Source organism: Adiantum capillus-veneris, chromosome 12 (genome assembly GCF_014529385.1).
Source record: "Adiantum capillus-veneris isolate H3 chromosome 12, ASM1452938v2, whole genome shotgun sequence".
NCBI lineage: Eukaryota > Viridiplantae > Streptophyta > Polypodiopsida > Polypodiales > Pteridaceae > Adiantum > Adiantum capillus-veneris.
This window is the reverse complement of record NC_140942.1, coordinates 100,244,680-100,264,991: the sequence shown is the minus strand read 5'-3', so window position 1 is coordinate 100,264,991 and position 20,312 is coordinate 100,244,680. Positions and strand designations below refer to the sequence as shown.

General features: G+C 42.8%; 1 protein-coding gene across 2 annotated transcripts in view; it reads left to right on the top strand.

Annotated features, from left to right (window-relative positions):
* Positions 1 to 16,769: 16,769 nt before the first annotated feature.
* The window catches only part of LOC147446217 (uncharacterized), a 41,998-nt gene continuing 38,455 nt past the window's right edge, over positions 16,770 to 20,312 (top strand). Inside the window, exons 1-3 of one of the 2 annotated variants that reach the window (XM_086525486.1) lie at positions 16,770 to 17,429; positions 19,852 to 20,039; positions 20,165 to 20,231. In XM_086525486.1, coding sequence (XP_086381612.1) covers positions 16,896 to 17,429; positions 19,852 to 20,039; positions 20,165 to 20,231 — 789 coding nt within the window. In that variant the 5' untranslated portion in view covers positions 16,770 to 16,895. The remainder of the gene's footprint in view (positions 17,430 to 19,851; positions 20,040 to 20,164; positions 20,232 to 20,312) is intronic. The other variant, XM_086525487.1, reaches the window with a different exon arrangement.

Below are 20,312 nucleotides of genomic sequence, written 5' to 3'. Positions count from 1 at the left end.
AAGCCGTTATATAGCACTTTTCCATAGGTGTTGTTTAGCTCAATAGGGTATCGTAGAGGTGTGTCAGGGTCCAACCAATCCTCATCGGTTTCAACGTGGAATGTGTGACTCCAAGGTTAGCCTCTCTTTTCCGTCTTATGCGTTGTTGTCGCTCCTTGGCCTCAACTTGAGCTTGTATCTTCTTCAATTCTATTTGTGCCTTGGCTGCCTTTTTTGTATGGATGGCACGTAGCTCCTCTTGACTTAAAGGATCATAGTCTCTTTTAAATTTGCTCCCATTAAGGAATCCAATGGTTTCAACTGCATCAAGAGTCTCCACACGAATGGTTCCTTGTGGGGTGATCTCACATACTCTATATGGTCCTTTTCCCGCATATTTCAACTTTTTATTTTCGTTACGCACTCCATACATAAGGACTTTATCACCAACGTTGATATCTTTGTTCTTTAGATGACGGTCAAACCATTTCTTCCTCCTATCTTTCTCCACAATTGCATTTTGCACAGCTAATTGCCTCTCTTCATCTAGCCTTTCAAGGATATATAATCGCTCAACTAAGGGGTTACAATCCCAACTTTCTTGAGAAGCTACTCGAAGACTAGGAACGACAAACTCCATGGCATACCGCTTCTTGGCCATACACCATCTTAAATGGTGTGCAGTTAATGGCAACTTTGTACGCAATACGATAAGCCCATAGAGCTGATGTAAGCTTTAAATCCCAATCTGTGCGATGAGCTTCCACCGTTTTGGTCAAGATAGAGATTAAGGTCTTGTTGGTACTCTCAGCTTGGCCATTTGCTTGTGGATAATAAGGTGTGGACTTATGGTGAGCTATCATAAAGTTGGTAGTGAGTTCTTTTATTACTCCATTTATAAAATGAGTACCATTGTCACTCACAATCTCAAAGGGACAACCAAATCTTGTAATAATGTTCTCAAAGAGAAACTTGGTAGTTGACCTCGCATCGGTTGTATGTGTCGCCCTGGCTTCCGCCCACTTTGTCACATAGTCAGTGGCAATGATAATATATCGAGATTGAGTGCTATGAGTTGTCGGACTAATTGGGCCTATAAAGTCCAAACCCCATTTTTCAAATGGTTGAGTCACTTTAACAGGATGTAAGGGCATCCTATCCTTTTGTTGTATGATCTTGTAACGTTGGCATTCATCACGTCCTTTTGCAAAAAGTGATGCATCCTTGAATAAGGTAGGCCACCAATAGCCTGATTGCAACACCTTTCTAGCTGTTAGTTCCCCTGAGAAATGTCCTTCGGCTATACCCATGTGGGCTTCTTGCAGTATGGATAAATACTCATCCTCACGGGCACAACGTCTAAGAATATCATCCTTCCCTAGCCTGTAGAGAGTTCCTGCAATGAGAGAGTAAGGTTCACATTCTTTTAACAGTTTTCGAACTATGTCTTTACGAAGCTCTTTGGGTGGAAAACCATTAACTAGAAAGTTCACAGTCTTCTCACTCCATTCAGGTATGGTTTCGACTAGGAATAGAGAATATCGGGCAACTCATCATCAACTCCAGTAGGGGCTTCTCCATTGGGTATGCGAGACAAATGATCCACCATGACATGTCTTTTACCAGGTCTCACCACAACGGTAAAATCAAACTCAAGGAGAATTCACAATCATCGTGTAATTCTTCCCGTGAAACAAGGTTTATTTACTAGATACAACAAGGCTTGATGATCAACATAGAACACCAACTTATTGGGCAGAAGGTAGTAGCAAAATTTCTTCACTGCATAAATCATACCTAAACCTTCTTACTCTGTAGTGGTGTAGTTTCTCTTGGCATCATTCAATTGACGACTTGCAAAGCTAATGGGGTAGTCCAGTTTATGTTCTCCTGGTTGAGCTAGAACATACCAAATAGCAAAGTTTGATACATCAATATGCACATGGAAAATTACATTTCAATTGGGCACTCGTAGAATAGGAGCTCTAGTCAAGGTCTTTTTCAATGACTCATAAGCATGGTCACACTCCGCAGTCCATTGGAACTCAATAAGAAGCTTGTACAAAGGATGAGCTATCTCGGCAAAGTTTAAAATAAACCGTCGGTAATAACCAACATGGCCCATGAACCTTTGAACTCCTTTATAGTTTGTAGGTGGTGGCAATTCAACAATGGCTTTAATTTTACTTTCATCTGTGGAAATCCCATTTTTGGACACTATATGCCCTAAAATGACTCCATGTTTAACCCAAAATTGGCATTTGAAAGGGTTTAAGGAGATGCGATACAATCTACACTTCTCAAACACTTTTCGTAAGCATGATAGATGTTCTTTCCATGAGAAATAAACACAAAGGTCATCTAAGAAAGCTTCACAAAACTCCCTCAAATATTCTCTGAAAGCAGTGTTTATTAATCTTTGAAAGGTAGCAGGGGCATTGGTTATGCCAAAAGCCATAACACAAAATGCGAACACTCCAAATTCGGTTATAAAAGTTGTTTTAGCTTGGTCCTCCAACGCAATTGTGATTTGATTGTAGCCAGAGTACCCATCTAAAAAGCTATAAGCTTCCTTCCCTGCATTTCTTTCAAGCACATGTTCTGAATATGGCAAGGGATAATGGTCCCTCCTAGTGGTGGCATTGACCTTCTTGAGATCCATGCACACTCTGAGTTTCCCATTCTTTTTTGGCACAATCACTATTGGAGACACCCATTCTGAGTGCTCAATAGGGTATATGAATCCGCATTCCACAAGCTTTTCAATCTCTTCTTGAACGGTTTTTGCATATTTACAATCCATTTGGTAGGGTCGTTGCTGAACTGGTTTAGCCATGCTATTCATGGGGATTGTGTGTTGCACCATGGAAGGTGGAACACCTTTCATATCATGATATGTCCAGGCAAATATATCCCTGAATTCCTTGAGAAGTTCTTTAAGTACACACTCCTCAGTCTCTGTCAGATCTTGGGCAATGAAAATAGGTTTGGACTCTTCTCCTGGGTCTACTAACTCTATTTCCTTAACTATCCCTGGACCATCATAGATTCCATTGCTTCGATCAATAGGTTTTCTTTGAGCCTTTGTATACACAACCTTTACGTTCCTTTGTGGTGTAGGATTTGAAATGTTCAGGTGTAGGGTGTACGTCTGTGGGGTCCTGTTGTTCTGTGGACTGTGATTTCACTTCCAATTCCTTTTGTTGTTGAGCTAACTCTCAATTTTGTCATCTACTTACAGTACGGCTCAACTTTGGGTTCTCTGTAGCCTCTAGTTGTGTGATGTCAATGGGTTGTGGACTACACCACATAACGCTTTGAAGGTATTCACCCCAGTTATCTACCAACTTTCGATGAGCATCACATGCCCCTATATAATTAAGCCATTCTGTGGTAGATTTATTTTCATTTATTCTAACATGCACATTTTCTCGATATCTTCACCTCTTATATCTCTTACTCTTCTTGTCTAATTTTTTATTACAACAGATCTCCAGTGAAGAGTCACTAGATGAATCACTTTTTGTGTCCTCTGCTCCCTTGGATAGATTGTCATCTAGGGTACCACTCAGTCCTGAATGGTTTGTCCCCACATTTGTACTAAAATTTAACTTAGATTCTTCGCTCTCATAGTCAATTTCAATTGATGATTCTGACCCCAAATCATGTGGGCTATAGTCTTGTGAGGCGCTACTAGTTCCCATGCCAGTCAAACTTTCAACTTGTAGGTCATCAGAAGCTATATGCATTTCTTCTAGCATATTTAAGGGTACGAGTGGTGGCATTTCATCCCCCTCAGGTGTTACCCAGGTCGTCCCCCTATTTCCCCAAGTGTCTATGGTTGCTGCTAGGTGGACCCAATCCACATTGTCTGACTCAGTCATCCCAGGTAGTACGTCCATGTAAGGAGAATCTCCCTAACATCAGTGTCCGCTTTACACGTGTAACAATACTGCAATGGGGCTGAGTGAACTGTGGTGTCAGATCTATGATCAATTATGAACCTGTTTCCTAAAGGATCTGCTCGACCAGTCACAAGATCCACTCGAATGATAGAATCTTGGAACTGCAAGTAGACATGGTTTTTCGACCAGTCATGCACCATTTTTGCTTCCCTCATGAAAGGAAGTCCTAAGATCATCTCCGATGCCATAGTGTGTTTGGAGAAATCCATAACAATAAAGGTAATCCTTATTTTATGTCCAAAGACCTTGATCTTGAGATCTTCTAGCATCCCAATAGGAAAATAGACCCATCGGCCATCTTCACTACAATGGTTGTGGTCGCAAGGTGAGGTCTTCCCATAGTTTCCCAACAATTTTTAGTCACAATGCTAACCCCAGCACCACCATCAAGAATTCCCTTCACAGTTTATCCCTTAGTAGTGATTGGTATGGTCGCATTGGATTCATCACCCTCAAAGTATTGCCCCAACTTGTTAACAGGTATTTCCATAACAAGGTTCTCATCTAGGTTGGGTTGTGGATCTAAGTGTTCCTCCTCTATTGGCATCTCTCCAGCTCCCTCCCTCTGTGCAAATTGTGGTAGCCCAAACTTTAGTTCTCCATTGAGGAAGGCTCGAAGAGCTGAGACTAGCTCAGGGTCTTTATATAGTTTGGACATGATGGTGGTTCTAACTTCTGAAGACATGAAATCAATCAATTTGGCAATGTTTAACGGCACCTTTTGGACTTCAGTCCCTTGACGTGGGGAAGATGGGATCTCCATTTCTTTGTTAGGATCAGGTAGTCCCTCTGTAAACATTATTTCCATCAAGAAGTGAGTACGTCCACTTTCCCATGACTTTAAGTCACTTTCTTCTTGGATGACACTAGGTATGGCTAAGGGTCTATAGACTTGGTGAGGTTGTTGTTGCGTAGGGAACACGGTGTCTATAATCTGGATTTGCATAGGTGCTGGTTTTAGATCCCTTTGGGTATCTTCTATCAAACTCCTTAATTGCTTGACTCGCTAGATCTCCTCTATAGGATTTGGATAAGTTCCTATCTTCTTCTTGGATCCTGGCCATTGTGGCTCATGAAGATCTTCCTTGTTGGTTTCTATCTTAGTGGTCGTTGTGCTCTCCATGGTTTCACCTAAATGAGAATTCTCTCCAGCGTCGTTCACATATACGGGGTCGTCACCAGTCCCTATGTTGGTCTTTGACTTCGCTGCTTTTTGCGATCTCTTCCTTCGTGTTTTCTTCTTTTTCTGAGATTGGGCAATTGATGCCGCGTCTCTTTCCTCAAGAATATAATTTTGTTTTTGGAGCATCGATCGTGTGAGTACGTTTACTGGTACCACAGGTGTACTTTGTGATGGCTCCTTGGTAACTTCAATCAAGTTTAATGGTGTGATCTTTGGTGCATTTGGATTATTTGGACATTGGGCAATCAAATGATCTATGCCACATCGATTACACACGAGTATCGGCATTGTAGACGTGCTCGCTTGATTGGTTTTCATTAGTGTGGCGTTCTTTTGTAGCCTAATAGGACACTCGGCTACATGATGTGGACCTCCACACTCATAGCATTGAAGAGGTGGTCTCTTAGCAGTGTAACTGATATTCTGACCTCTTGCCGCAAGAGCAGCTACTTGATATACAGGTTTGACTTGTCCCCAATAGTCCTCCATGTAGTATTGTGGAATTTCTTCAAGCACATCCGTCCCATAGGCAATATTAGGATCTATATCTTCCTCACAGCCTTCCAAACAAGCAATAGATGACTCACAACCCACTTGATTCACTGAAGTGATTCTTGGATGTGGTGGTTTCGGTCCTAGCACTGGAGGTGGTAAGGGTGTTGTTTGAACAACATTTTGGGCCCTAGGGACCATGTGTTGTGTTGTTTTCTCAAGAGGTGGGGCCGGCATCAATGTAGGCACTAGAGGTGTGTCTGTCCATGCTAAGGTCGGTCTATTGGCCATCGCGCGCTTAAATACTACACAATCCTTAGCTTGATGATCATACCATCCACAAGCATTGCAATTCCCATTGAATTTTACTCTAAAAGTAGGGCATTCATTAGTACTATGCGGTCCATAGCATACTGAGCACCATTGTTGCTCCCTTCTTGGATACATATGATTGTTTTGCGGAGCACGATTGTCTCTAAGACTCTCTTGAATAACCTCGGTGAGATCTGCTAAAGTCATCTCGGATATCTTTGGCTCCTTAGCAATAGGCTTTAGGGTCATTGGCTGATGCCCTGATGCTTGCGAGCTCATAGATTTAGGCTCCACAGACACTCTTTCTCCTTGAATCATTAAATTATCCTCCAATTGGATCGCATTGGTGGTGACTGCTTCCCAAGTGGTGATACCTCTAATGACTAGGCCATTGTAGATATCCTCATGTCGTAATCCCCTAATGAATCTATCAAGCAATTGGTCATTGTTGAAGTGCTCATTTGGATTACAACGAGAATTCAAATGCTTCAAGCGACTAATAAAGTCTCTCACCGACTCTCCTTCCTCTCATTGGGCTTTCTAGAGCTGAGAGGCTACACCCCAAAGCAATCCCTCTCGTATGTATTCTTTCAAGAACAGTCTCATAAGAGTAGGGTAAATCGTTTTTTCTTCCATCCTTAGGGTTCTATACCAATCCCTTGCCTTCCCACTTAAGGTTAGGCTTAAAGCATTACTCTTATGCTGGTCATTGTGTTCTCCTAGAGAATCGCATATTTGTTCAAACACTTCGATATGCTTTCTCACATCTCCGTCTCCACTAAATTTTGTGTGAGCTTGGCTATTTGTACTGCCTTACTTCTAGGCTCTCTATCAGGCATGTTACGCATATTCTCAGCAATAGATCGACCGATAGCTTGAGCAAATGTTGCCAAGTCACCTAAGTGAGCAGGAACCGTGGGTGGAGATGCTCCAGAGACTACATGTGGAGTAGGTATTGTCATTGGTCTTGGCGCATAGGAAGCCCTTGGGTTCCATGTTGGGTACGTTGTTGTGCCATGTGGCGGCCCAAAGTTCATATGTGTGGCCCTAGGCATAGCAGACGTCGTATGTGACATGCTAATGCTAGCCGGTATAGTCCCATGGAAATAAGAACTTGAGTGTTGTGGTTGTGGAGCATAGGTTATTGAAACAATGGGAGGGGTAGGAACTACATGAGTACGAGGATCCATGGGTGTATACGATTAGTACACACTTGTAGGTACTGTTGCAGGCATTGACCTACCATGTAGCGGTGCTTTACTAACAAATGAGGTCCATGACGTGTTTCTTGGCATGCCCATCATTGGGGTAGGCATGGTAGTCGTGGTGTCATCAAGGGAAAGATGAGCTAGACGTGGAAAGGTAAAGCTATCACTTGTGGGCTCAGATTGCAGCGAGACCCCTGGCGAAACAACATATGGGGGATCCATCGAACTTACCGAGGGAGTCTCCCTTTGCGATAAGGTCGGTTGTTTAGCCTTTCTTGTATCCAAGAATCTCATGAGACCCATTGAAGGCATGTTCATCCCCTTGTTCTGCCTCTCTAACTCAATGACCCTATGGATGACCTCACAAACTCTTTGTTGTTGATCCTCCACATTAGTAGCACGCATTGTGGATTGTAGGACATCTAACCAACCCACATGATAGGTGTTACCTGTGTATAGGTCAGTTAGAGTTTCCGTTTGTAGTTCGTACTCCCATCTCTCATTTAAGAACGCTCCATCTAGGATTGAGGTGCTAGGGGTGTCCTTTGAGCTAGATGCTATGTTGCTCTCTATGGGTTGACCCTTAGTGGTCGCTAATTCAAGAGCACTCGATTGCTCTCCTAGCAAGGATATTGACATAGGGGCTTTCGCTTTTAACTCTCTTCGTTGCTCCGTCTTGCGTAAGCTCTCAATTTCCTTTTCCCTCGCTGGAAGGATATACCGCTCAACCTCTTCCACTTCGGCAAGGCTTCTACCATCGGGTAATATGACCTCGAAGGGAAATAACTATGAAGAGTCAGGAGGTACAGTGACTGAAGTATTCACATGCACATTCTCTAAGGGCATAGGGTCTACATTGGTGATGAATGGAGAATTTACTTCCCCACCCCCCTCATTTACATCACTAGCTCCATGTTCGGAGCGAGTGGCTCTACTAAAGGTTTCCTTCAAGCGGCTAAGCACGCTCGGCCCGGACCGCGGGCCCATGGCATGCATGTCTTGGCTTGAACTATCGGGATTAGGCATTGGAAAACCCTCCATGACGTCGTAGTCAGAGGAAGAGTCACTAGCCGCTATGTTTGGGTCTTGGTTTGTACTACCTTGGGTCCCCGCCGAGGACCCCGAACCTAAGGTAGGTGGATAATGAGAACTCATGTAAGTCAAAATTCTCTCTAGTTGCTCTGTCTCTAGCACACGACCACAACGCAGATGCATGTGCCTTTGGCACCCTACAAGCGTCGGTGAATAACCTCGAAGGTTAACCGCTTACTTTTTTAGGCATCCATTTTCACTCGTTTTTTATATTTTTTAATGATCGATTTTTTGATTAAAGTGTGTGATAGCTCAAAATGAGCGTATCACTTAGAGGGTTGTGGTGTGCTTTACAACACAATGTTCGATCACCTGAAGCCCCGTTGGTCCTCAAAAAAGTCGATTTTTAGCTACATGTGAAGCTAAAATTCGTAATTTTAAAGGGCGATTGAAGCCTGAGCCTGAGCGTGAGCTTGAGCTTGGGTCTGGGCTTGGGTCTGGGAGATATTCTCGATCCCGTTCCTACCTTTAATATTTATTTTATTTTATTTTTATGGGGGTAAGGTCGCCGCAGCCTGCGCGCGAGCGTACACACACTCTACCTACCTACTTCCAACTAATACGCCTACTGGTACACACTAACACACTCCATTAGCTCTCATAGATCTACTTCCTACTTACTGTACTTTGCATTACACAGAACTAACAACCTTAATACTAATACCTTAGCACTGAGAAAACACAGTAACCTTTCAAAACTTCATTAACAAAGAAATACACAGTAGCAACACAAAATCCTTCTTCTCAACACACACACACCTTCCTTCCCGACCTTTTTTACAATTGAAATTGCACCACAAAAAAAGCACAGAGTGCCATTCAAGCTTAGTGTATGGCATTCCCCGGCAACGGCGCCAAAAATGTGTGCATATGTCGCACGTGTCAATGCAAGGAACTTGCCGATACACTGTGTGCGAGCCACAAATGGCTCCAAGCACACAACAAGCTTAAACTAGTAAGCTCAAAGATGGCGATGGTGTGTCACTCACCGCTCTACGCTTGCTGGTCGTGGAGGATTCCTCGCCACGAAGAAGAGGAAGACGCCGTTACGCTGCGCTCAACCGCCTCGCCGTCGTCGTGCCGCCGCAATGCTCGATCGCACTCTCTCTCTCTCTCTCTCTCTCTCTCTCTCTCTCTCTCTCTCTCTCTCTTACGCATACACACACACACAAGGAGATGAAGAAGAAGAAGATGGAGATGGAGCAAGAGCACTCTTCAATTGCACAAATGAGAGAATGAGTGAATTTTAGGTTTAGTTGACTTTTATATGAGCTCGCCCCATTCACACTTGGGCGCCCATACTTAGCCAACTAATCCTTTGAATGTTCCAGTTAGAGTGCGCCTCTCATCGGCGATCACTCTTATCCTTTTCCTATTGGACCGACAAGCCCGGTACCTGAATCTACCAAATAAATAATACGGCCTCCGTCTCGTAGGTGATAGGAATGTGCGTGAGGGTTAACAGAAACGAACAAACAAACAAAAAAAAAAAACAAAGTACCACAATGTAAAATCTTAAGTTGGAAGAGAAATCTCAGCTTGATTTGGTACTTCACTCACATGTATCGCCTATGGGGTTAGAGCCCTAGAGGTTCTCAGTGTGGGCGCTTTTCCTTGAAAAGAAAAAAACCCAAGGCATACAAAATAAGCACACACATCAAAATTGAATCACTATGAAAAGACTTTGGGGGTCAAAGAAAAGAAAATAAGTCAGGCAATGATTTCATGAGCAATTCCTTTTATCGTATCTTAACTACAAGGTCTTGTAGGTATAGCCTCTAGTCAGCCCTTGGACATGAAATACTTGGCTCTCGTGATTAAACAACTTAATTGACCAGAGAAAAACAACTTAATTGACCAGAGAAAATTAAGAAGCTTGTCCATAGTATTAATAGTCGATCTTTAGTGCCTTTTGACCGTTAAATTAGCAACCCCAAACTTGTTTAATTTTTTATCTTTACAACTATTTATGCGTTTGATTATATTGCAATTTGATGTTTACTGGTGACAAATGGTTTAAAATTCTGTTACCAATCAAATTGTCTACCTACAACTACATATGATTTTTAATTGTATATAAGAATGCAATTACTGTGCCAATTTTGTTTGATTTTGCAGTGACTGAAGAAGGCTAAGGACACTCATCTCAAAGGCTCTTCCACCTCGATGAACGAGCTTCAACTCAATAGCTTCCAAGGACGGAATCTACATCAGGAAGGGGGGCATGTTAACCCTCACGCACATTCCTATCACCTACGATAGACAACGTATTAATTATTTGGTAGAGTTAGGTATCGGGCTTGTCGGTGCAATAGAAATGTTTAGAGTGATCGCCGATGAGAGGTGCACTCTAAAATTGGAACCTATAATGTTTGGGTAAGATTGGCTAAGTGTGGGCGTCCAAATGTGAACGGGCAAGCCCATATAAAGGTCAATCTGAACCTTAAAAACCTCATTCTCTCATTTGTGCAATGCAAGCAGAGTGCTCTTGCTCCATCCCCTTCTCCGTCTCCCTTGTCTACTAGTGTGTGTGTGTGTGTGTGTGTGCGCGCGCGAGAGAGAGAGAGAGAGAGAGAGAGAGAGAGAGAGAGAGAGAGAGAGAGAGAGAGAGAGAGAGAGTGATCGAACATTGCGATGGCGAGGCGGTTGAGCGAGGAGTAGCGGCATCTCCCTCTTCTTCGTGATGAGGAATCCTCCACGACAGCAAGCGTAGAGCGGTGAGTGACACACCATCGTCATCTTTGAGCTTACTAGTTTAGTCTAGTTGCGTGCTTGGAGCCATCTGTGGCTCGCGCACAGTGTATTGGAAAGTCCCTTGCATTGACACATGCGGGAGAAGGGCACATAAGTAATCTTGATCCACAAGCAAAAAAATATGTCTTCATTTGCTATTCCCTTGAGCAAAAAGGGGACAAGTGTTACTATCCTATCATAGGTAAAGAGAGAGTGAGCAAAGATGTTGTTTTTTATGAAATGGCAAGTTGTTATGCTGATGTGAAAGATGATTTAGGGGTTGATGTAAAAGAGAATGTGGCTGCAAAAAATACAGGTGCACAGTCACACATTTTGTGTGGGCTGCAAGGGTCACCTAGTGTAGGGCATGGTGATAAACCATGGAGTGACAAGTTGTGTGAAAGAGTGATTCCTGCTAACTCTTCAAATGTATCAAGAATAGGGAAGGAAAAGGTTGATGATGCCTCTAACCTGCCAAATTTGAGTTTTGGTCATGATGAAGGTGATAGTAGTGGTTTTGAGCAGAGTTTAGATGAGGAGTTTGACATACCTTTATGAAGACTCCATGTGCAAGAAGGATGCAAGCAGGGAACAAGGCACTTGGAAGTGATCATGGACCACGCAGGTCAAAAAGAGTAAGAAATCATGTGCAGAGATTGATTTATTACTAATTACGCATACATGGCAAAGATTATAGAGGAGGTAGAACCCACGTGTTTTGAGGATGCTATTAAAGATGAAAAATGGTGGCAATCTATGGATGAAGAGATGGATGCCCTTGATGCAAATGGAACATGGGAGTTAGTGCCATTACCAAAGGGAAATAAGGCAATTGGATGTAAGTGGGTTTACAAAATAAAGCATAATGCGGATGGCAATGTGAGCACGTACAAGACCAAGCTTGTGGCCAAAGGTTATGCACAGTCTAATGGGATTGATTATGAGGAGACATTCAACCTCGTAGCCAAGATGATTACCAATTGTGTGTTTATTTCAGTGCGGTAGTGACTTTAGGATGGGTGCTAAAACAAATGGATGTAAAGAATGCTTTCTTGAATAGATACTTGGGGAAAGTTGTGTATATGGAGTAGCCACAAGGTTATTAGAATATGAGTATACATGACCTTGTATGCAAGTAAAAGAAAGCATTGTATGGACGAAAGCACGCACCTAGAGCCTGGTATGAGGGCTTTATGGAATTCCTCATTTCTTTGGGTTTTGAGATGTCTGATGCAGGTTATCCATTGTATGTACGGAAAAATGAGGCATGAATTGTTGTGATATGCATCTATGTGGATGATTTGATTGTTGGAGGTGATGATGTGGCTGAAGTAGAGGGTGTATAGACTCTACTTATGCAAGATTTTGAGATGAAAGACATGGAGACTTGCGATATTCTTGGGCATTGAAATCGTTCGCACAAGAGAGGGTGTATGGTTGTCACAAAGACAATATTCTTTGGACTTGTTGAAAAAGTAGGTATGGCTGATTGTAAGCCGATTGCAATGCCCTTAGATCAAAATTTGAAGTTGGGGAATGATGTGGGTTAAGTACTTGAGAATGCTACCATGTACAACTAGATTGTGGGTAGCTTGATCTACATGGCTATCTCATGTCCAGACTTGAGCTACGCAGTTGGATTAGTGAGTTAGTTTATGCAGTCTCCCAAGAAACCCCACTTAAATGTAGTGAAGCGCACTTTGCGCTATGTGAGTGCTACTTTGGATCATGCACTCTTTTACAGGGCTAATGTGGAGTTATAGCTCTATGGTTACACATATGCAAATTGGATTGGTATCACATACAATCGCAAGGCTACCAACGGATTCATGTTTTCAATTGGGAGTGCTGCTATCACATGGAGCAGCAAGAAGCAACCTACGGTTGCTTTAACACGTACAAAGGCAGAGTACAGGGGTGATGCAGTGGCTGTATGTGAGATAGCATGGTTGGGAATGCTCGTTGCCATCTATTGTGACAACCTCAACAACATACATGTAATGGAAATGGCCTATGAACAGCGGAATTAAGAGAATTAGAGTGAGCAACTTTGAGAGCATAGAGGGTGAACTTAATTGGTATTAGCAACTTAATCATAACACTTAATTAACTAGGCATGAGCAATACTTTTGCAAGAGAGAGAGTTTAGAGAATATGACAACAGTTGAGGATTGGATTTATGTGGAGCCGGTCCCCCCTCCAAAAGGCATTTGTATTATAGTTTTTCTCATTAAGAGAGACTTGGTACAATACAATCTTTGTGTTCCTTGAGACCTCTTTGGCGGTATGAAGATGGAAGTTTCATACTCCAAGCTTTTGCTTAATAGCAACAATCAATCTTAGCTTGAAAACAATTAAGAACTTGTGAGCATTATCAATCCTTGTGTTCCCCAAATCATTTGGGTGCATGAAGATGTAAAATTTTATGCATCAACTTATGTTTAAAGCAACAATTAATCTACCTTGCAATACAATAAATCTACTTGCATGAAGTAATTAATCTACTTGCAATAAACCAGTAGTCTTCTTGCAATAAACATAACATAAACTTGTGGAAAGCATTGACTATCCCAAGCCTCAGTCCCAAGACCTCAAACACCTTCGAAGGTGGAGAGAGCTAGCAGGGAATGAGGGTAGGGAAGAGGAAGAAGAAGTATTCCATAGGAGAAAGAAATAGTTTCTCACTTATCATCACTCTTTTTGCTTAGCATACATAATAGCATAGTAATGAAGATGGAGAAGATGGCAAGCTTATGCATTGAAGCATAGCTCTTGGTTGGATTTGCATTCCATAGCCAAGAGTGTTGGTGTAGGCTGTCAACTTCTCAAGGAGCTTGGAGAAGGAGATGGAGCTCTTGCACCTTGCATAGCACACCATGAGAGTGTTTGTGAGTGTGTGTGGGTGAGTATACCCCCTAAGCAACCCCCTAGCTTGCTTGGGTTGACCCCCGCTTGCTTGGGTTGACCCCCCCTTGTAGCTCATGCTTGAAGCTCATTGGACCCCTCCAGGCTTAGCCAATCACAAGCAGGAGGCATTACAAGCAGCAAGGGTAGCCTTGGGACAAGTGTCCCCCTTTCCCCTTTGAGAGAGAGGACTTGATAAATGCAAAATCAATTAATTAAGTCTCCTAAATTATCATTGGACCCCTTGGGTGGCCAACCAATAGGCTTCACGCACACCATGAGGGCAACATGAGGAGGAACTTAACAAGTGTCCCTTTTGCTATCTTTGTACCATGCATGCCTTGTGTGAGTGTGTGGGTGTTCTCTCTCATCCCCCCTCAAGTAGGGCTCGCCCCCTCCTTGTAGGGATTGAATATTTGACTTTTTGACACCTCAAGCCCCTCATGCATAGGCCCAACTCCCACCACAAGCTTGGCCCTTAAGCAATTTAAGCTTGGGTTGGGTTCTCACCTCAAGTACAACCCTAGCATCTCAAGCATGTCAAGCACCTCACACATCTCAACCATCAAGCATCTCAAGCACCTTAGTCATCAAGCATGACAAGCACCTCGAGTTGGGTCGGGTTCCCGCCTCAAGCTCAGCCCTAGCTTACCTAAGGTCAAAGGACTTTTACACACATTATTGGAGGTCTTCAATGAAGCTAACCCTAAGGTCTTATGCTCCATTGGTTAGCCTTGCTCTTTGATAGACCATCTCTCATTTGGGCCCCTTTTCTATTGGCCCCGTGTTGAGACAGATCTATAAGCACATCTCAATATCTTAACCCTTGTTCCCGTTTATTCTCTCACATTAAGTGATCAGTTTAATATGAGAAAATCATCTGGGTTGGTTAGATATTAGTTTTTATGACACTACAATCAATTGGCTCAAACCCCAGTGTTTCATGCAAGAACGAAGCACATTGTGTAAGAACCCAGGGACTGCTTGAGAGATTCATCCGCCCTACCACTCTTTATATAGGCTCGTAGCCATCTTCTTTAGAATCCCCTGTACATACCTAGCAGCCAGCCCTTGGCCTGCGGATTTTCCCTTGGCCTTACATTGGGCCTCCCCGCCCCCACCACCCCTGGAGAAGTGTTTTCTTCCTCGAAAATAAAAGCGATGATAGCGTCGTAAAGAACGCTAATGTTTTTGGCAGTGGCATCCTTCACGAACTCAATTGTCCATTTGATTGGAGCACGGTACAATAGGAGCTTCAATGAAATCAAGAAGAGCATCTTGATTTTCCACATTGTTGTCCTTTGCAGCCGTTTTGTGTAACCGGCCCATATCTAACCCTTTATATAGGCTCGTAGCCATCTTCTTTAGAATCCCTTGTCCACACGTAGCAACCGGCCCTTGGCTTGAGTCGTGACCCCCCCTGGTTTTTCCCTTGGCCTTACACACATTGAGGTGCATTACCACTTTATCAGAGAGAAGGTCTTAGTAGGGACATCAACCTTGTGTACGCAACGACGAATGAGTAGGTTGTAGATATCTTCATGAAGGCCCTTGGAGTGGAGAAGTTGCGACGATTTTGAGCGATGCTTGGCATACGAGAGATGGCATTGAGCTTGAGGAGGAGTGTAGAGATGTCAAGCTCAACATGTACGACTCTTGGATGACTATCACTGACAATTATCATCACTTTGGTGGATACACATATCTTCACCAGTGATACTACAAGTGTACTACACCGAGTTGGTCTACCTCTACCAGAGTGATGGCACACTCGTCCATTCACCTCACTCAATAGGGGTCCGCACTAGACCATTGTACTAGTTTCCCTTTGTGTTCTTATTTTGTAGACCTCTTATTTTGAGTTAGTGAAGAAGAAGAAGAACAGAGTTTGCCTCCATCTATGTGAGTGTGTGTGTGCTTGCAAGAGCTCAAGCTCTCTCCTTCTCTCTCTCTCTCTCTCTCTCTCTCTCTCTCTCTCTTAATAAGGGTTGTTATTAATAGTCTTATGCTCATGCTTAGCTACTTATATATGTCACTTTTGTTAGAATAGGTGAGCATAAGAGTCAAACTCTAGTCTATTCTAATTGGTGGAGAGGCATAGAGTCCAAACATATCATAAAACCCTTCTTGGAAGCTATGGCAACAATGTTAAATTTGGGGAATTATTTTTCTTAATGCCAATTTCCTACCCTCAATTCTTATCTTGGCATTCGTGTTTGGATTGTTGTTTCCAAGTTTACGTCAGCAAGCATCCAAGTTTGGTTTATCTAAATGGGGGAACATTTGGGCAAGTAGGGAGCCTCGAGCCTCCACACACAACCCCAAGTTGCACTCGAAAATAGAGATAATCTAACCGTTATTCTTTCCTCTAATAATTGCGGTAGAAACATACTCATAAGCACTTAATGCATAAAAGAATTATTACTTTGTCTACTCACAGCTTTTGCACGCCCCCTTCTGATCTGCCTGTCGTCGCGTCGCCCAACACTTGCTCACACCCTTCTGGTCTACCTATCACGTGGTTTGAGAGCCAGCATTCTCCTTCAACTTCGCTTACATTTGTCAAGAATCCCATTTAAAATGAATAGCAGGTGCATAGCGAGGCAATACCCAAATTGCTCAAAATGATAAAATAGGAGATTAAAGCGTCATGAAATAGATGTATATTGCTAGGCTTTAGCACTTAGAGATCATCTAGAAAAGGTAATGAATCTCTTCCACATTATAAAAACTTGTCTGACGTGGACCATAAAATCTCCTTGAAAGCACTACTTTGACTAGAAACAAGAGGAGGCAACCGCTTCAAATGAGGAGCACAAAGAGAGGGAGGCCAGGTGGCAAAGCACAAGCCATTCGCATTTTCATCAAAGCGACATTTGTATATTGGTTTGGACTCTTACTTGCAGCCTCAATTGCACTCACATTTCCTTCCCCTATATTCTCGATTTGGGCGTTTCCGATACACACACATTGTCCCGAGAACTGCTCGTCATCTTCATCTCAGCACTGATCGCAGCTCAGCTCTTCATGGCCACACTGCCTCCAGTGACTAACATTGGCTCCTCTCTCCTGGACGAAGTTGTGAGCAGGTTGCCATTCTTCTCTGGTGAAGTTCTCAGCTTGCGCAATCCTTCTAAACAGCGACTGCCTATCTCTCATTCGAAGCAAAATGCCCCTTTTTCTCTGTGCGAGAGGTCCTCTGCCTGGCGGATCTCCGCCACAGCAGCATCTGATCCTCAGACGAAGATGTCCCTTGGGGCTTTAAAAGGGGAAGAAGAATATAGTAATGACGAATTAAAACAGGAAGAAGCGGCAGCAGCAGCTGAAGGTAGTCTGTTTGACTGGAACTCTCAATGGTATCCAGTTTCCATGATAGATGACCTTGACAGAAGGACCCCTACTGCCATCACAATCATGGGAAGGCATCTTGTTGTGTCGTGGGACCGTAAACAGCAGTCATGGCAAGTCTTGGATGAAATGGGCCCTGACACGACAACCCCTCTTTCTGATGCACAATCTAGTGGGGAAGGGGATTTTCCATCTTCTCCATTTGGCTCTTTGGTATGTAGAAGTCTTCTACCCTCTTTCTACAGTCTCAGATAAGTGTAGAAAGCATATCGTCCATGCCTTCGTCTGTATTTCATTTAGTAGAATGATTTCATTGCACTCATCACTACCCAGTGGTTATGGTATCTCCATGGAGTGTGAGTAGTTTTGGCCAGTATTTAGTAGAATGATTTCATTGCACTCATCACTACCCAGTGGTTATGGTATCTCCATGGACTTGTGGAGTAGTTTTGGCCAGTATATTTGATGTAATGGAGTGGCGCTCTACGTTCGAAACTTTGAAGCTTACATTTCTGGTTGGTGAACATATTGAAGGAAGAGACCGAGGGTCAGAGATAACAAACAGTCACAAACTACTTGCAGTTCAATGTGCATAATGGTAGAGAAATTTGGGTGCTACAAGGTCAGTAGCCCCGGAGTTGGCTACGGTTGGAGTCTGTTCAATTTTCTTGTTTATTCTGAAGGAACAGCCTTAGATTGAGAGAGCACAATGTGATAATTTGGGGGTATTACAGAGAGTGAGCGAGCTTGAAGAGGCATACTGAGTCTTTACGCTTGTGCAAATGCCAATGTGAACATATGCTACATGCTGGCAAGCTCTTTGATTACACTGTTTGTGAACCTGCAAGCCAAGTTTTTTTGGCGCATTGCAATTTATGCCTGCAGAAGAAGAGCTTTCAGATGTACTATTTGCACCCAGGATTTACTGTGACATGCTTGGCCAGGGCCATAGCTAGCCTATGCCATAATTCAGATGTCTGCATGTATTTCTGTTGGATATTGACAGATGCGTCTCTTTATTCTGAGGTGGAGAACAATCTGCAGGGCTCAAGTGCTCCGACATATATTTCTGTGCTAGAACGATCCTTGTCTGTCATATACATTCCTTCAGGTCGTGAGGGCAGGCATGTTTATGGTTTCAGATGTTACGGAGTCTGTTGCAGAGTTGATTCCTTTGTTTGGACTCTAATCTTTCGCTCTAGCCTTCACTATTGAAGGCTAATTAGAATTGGCAACAACTTGTATAACTATTCGTGCTTTACTTCCTACTGCATGCACCAGAGATTTAACGAAAAGTCATTGGACAGTGTGAAGCTAGGTCATCTCAACTTTGAATTAGATAGTTCTTGGAAGGGTGAGCATATGGTGTGAACCACCGATTCAGCCTCGTGACCTGTATCTTTCATCTCTTTTGAGATAAAAGGTAATTTGGATGAGTGAGTCATAAGAGGCATGTCTAGCTGCGGAGCACTGGAGTGCCTGGTCAGTGGCAAGGTTTATCTTGTTGCCTACAGCCTGAGGCAGTGCAAAGTTCAAGCCTCACTAGGTTCACACATGTCCCTGTGACACTCCTCATCTGCGTGATTCAGGCTATCAAACTTATCTACTATCATTGATGATTCCTTATCTATTACATAGATGATTTTGATCTTCTCTCTCATTCCATTGCCGTTATGCTTTCTCCCCCTCCTCCTGACAGTTTTAACAGAAGCTGATTGCAGACAAAGAGGTTGCCTTGGTAACTAGTCGCAGAGTATGAATTTATGAACATTTACAAGGAACGCCTGCCATGAGTACATGCACCAAGGTGCACTCAATTTTTTGTTTACTGTAGACGATATGTTGAAATAGGAGGTTTGGCCTATATGAAAAGGATCCCCTTGATTGATTTTATAGAGTCCATTCTGATCCCGAATCTACTTTATACAAACGTGCACCTAATCTTGGGCGCAATGACACGAATAGGGATGTCGTAGCTGTTGTCCAGGCTATGCATGATGATCGTATTCTTTTGTACAAGGAATGAAGCGAAGGCTGCTTATGTCAAGTTTTCAGCATTGCACTAATTTTGTTATGTATTACCCCTAAGCAGGTATGTTGTAGATTCTCATTTTTAGTCTTTAGTTGCTGTTTCTTCTGTTGTTTGTGCTGGTTTTGATAGTAGGAATTATTCTTTATTCTGTCTTCTCCTTGTTCTTATTTACTCTGTAGTTGAGTACTTGTTTTAAAGTATCTCTGAAGTAAGCTTCTCTCATTTATATTGGCTAGGTCTTGTCTCAAAGCATATAAGTAATTGCTGTGTTGTGGCTCTGTTTTTTGTTTAAATTGTGATTCCCGCTTGCTTCGTTTTCTGCTTTCTTGTGTGTCTTGATTCTGTGGTCTGTTCAAATGTTTTAGCCCCTCATTTATTCATAAGTTCAGAATTTCAGTTGATTGAAGACAAATATTATGTTATACGCAAGGCAGATGATTATATGTGGAATTAATATTATCTTAAGAGGTTGTATAGAGCAGTGAATTTCATCACATGTTCCCTTTCCCTTTTTCCCTTCTATTCCCTCACATTCCAATTTGTCTCTCGTGGCCTACTGTTACTGTTGCTGAGTTTGTTACGGCTTGTGTGTTTCCTTTCCAGGAATGCAGCTCACAAAATGACCATGCCTTAGTTTATCTTAGTGTCGACCAAGATGGGCTTCTTTGGTTCTGGCCAGATACAAGGCCAGAGTTCAAAAATATTGCAGCAAGAAAATCACCTCCGGCTATACCTGTGCTCACTGATCCTGCTTTCAAAGACAAATTGTATTCAATGAATTTGCCATATGGGTAAGTTTATGAGCAGCTTATTTATTATGCATGTGTTGTCTATATCAGCAGTAGGGGGTTTCAGTTTTAGGCGTTAAGGTCATGATATTTGATGTGGGGTTGCTGATGCCTCAATAATTTTGCAGCTACAAGAAGATGATTGAGAATCTTTTGGAGCCAGCCTATCTACCATTTGCTCATGATGAACCAGAGGTATTATCTTGCGCGCACATGCACGCACGCCCACAGACACTTATTTTGAACAAAATGATTTTTCGTGTACCTAAAATAAGT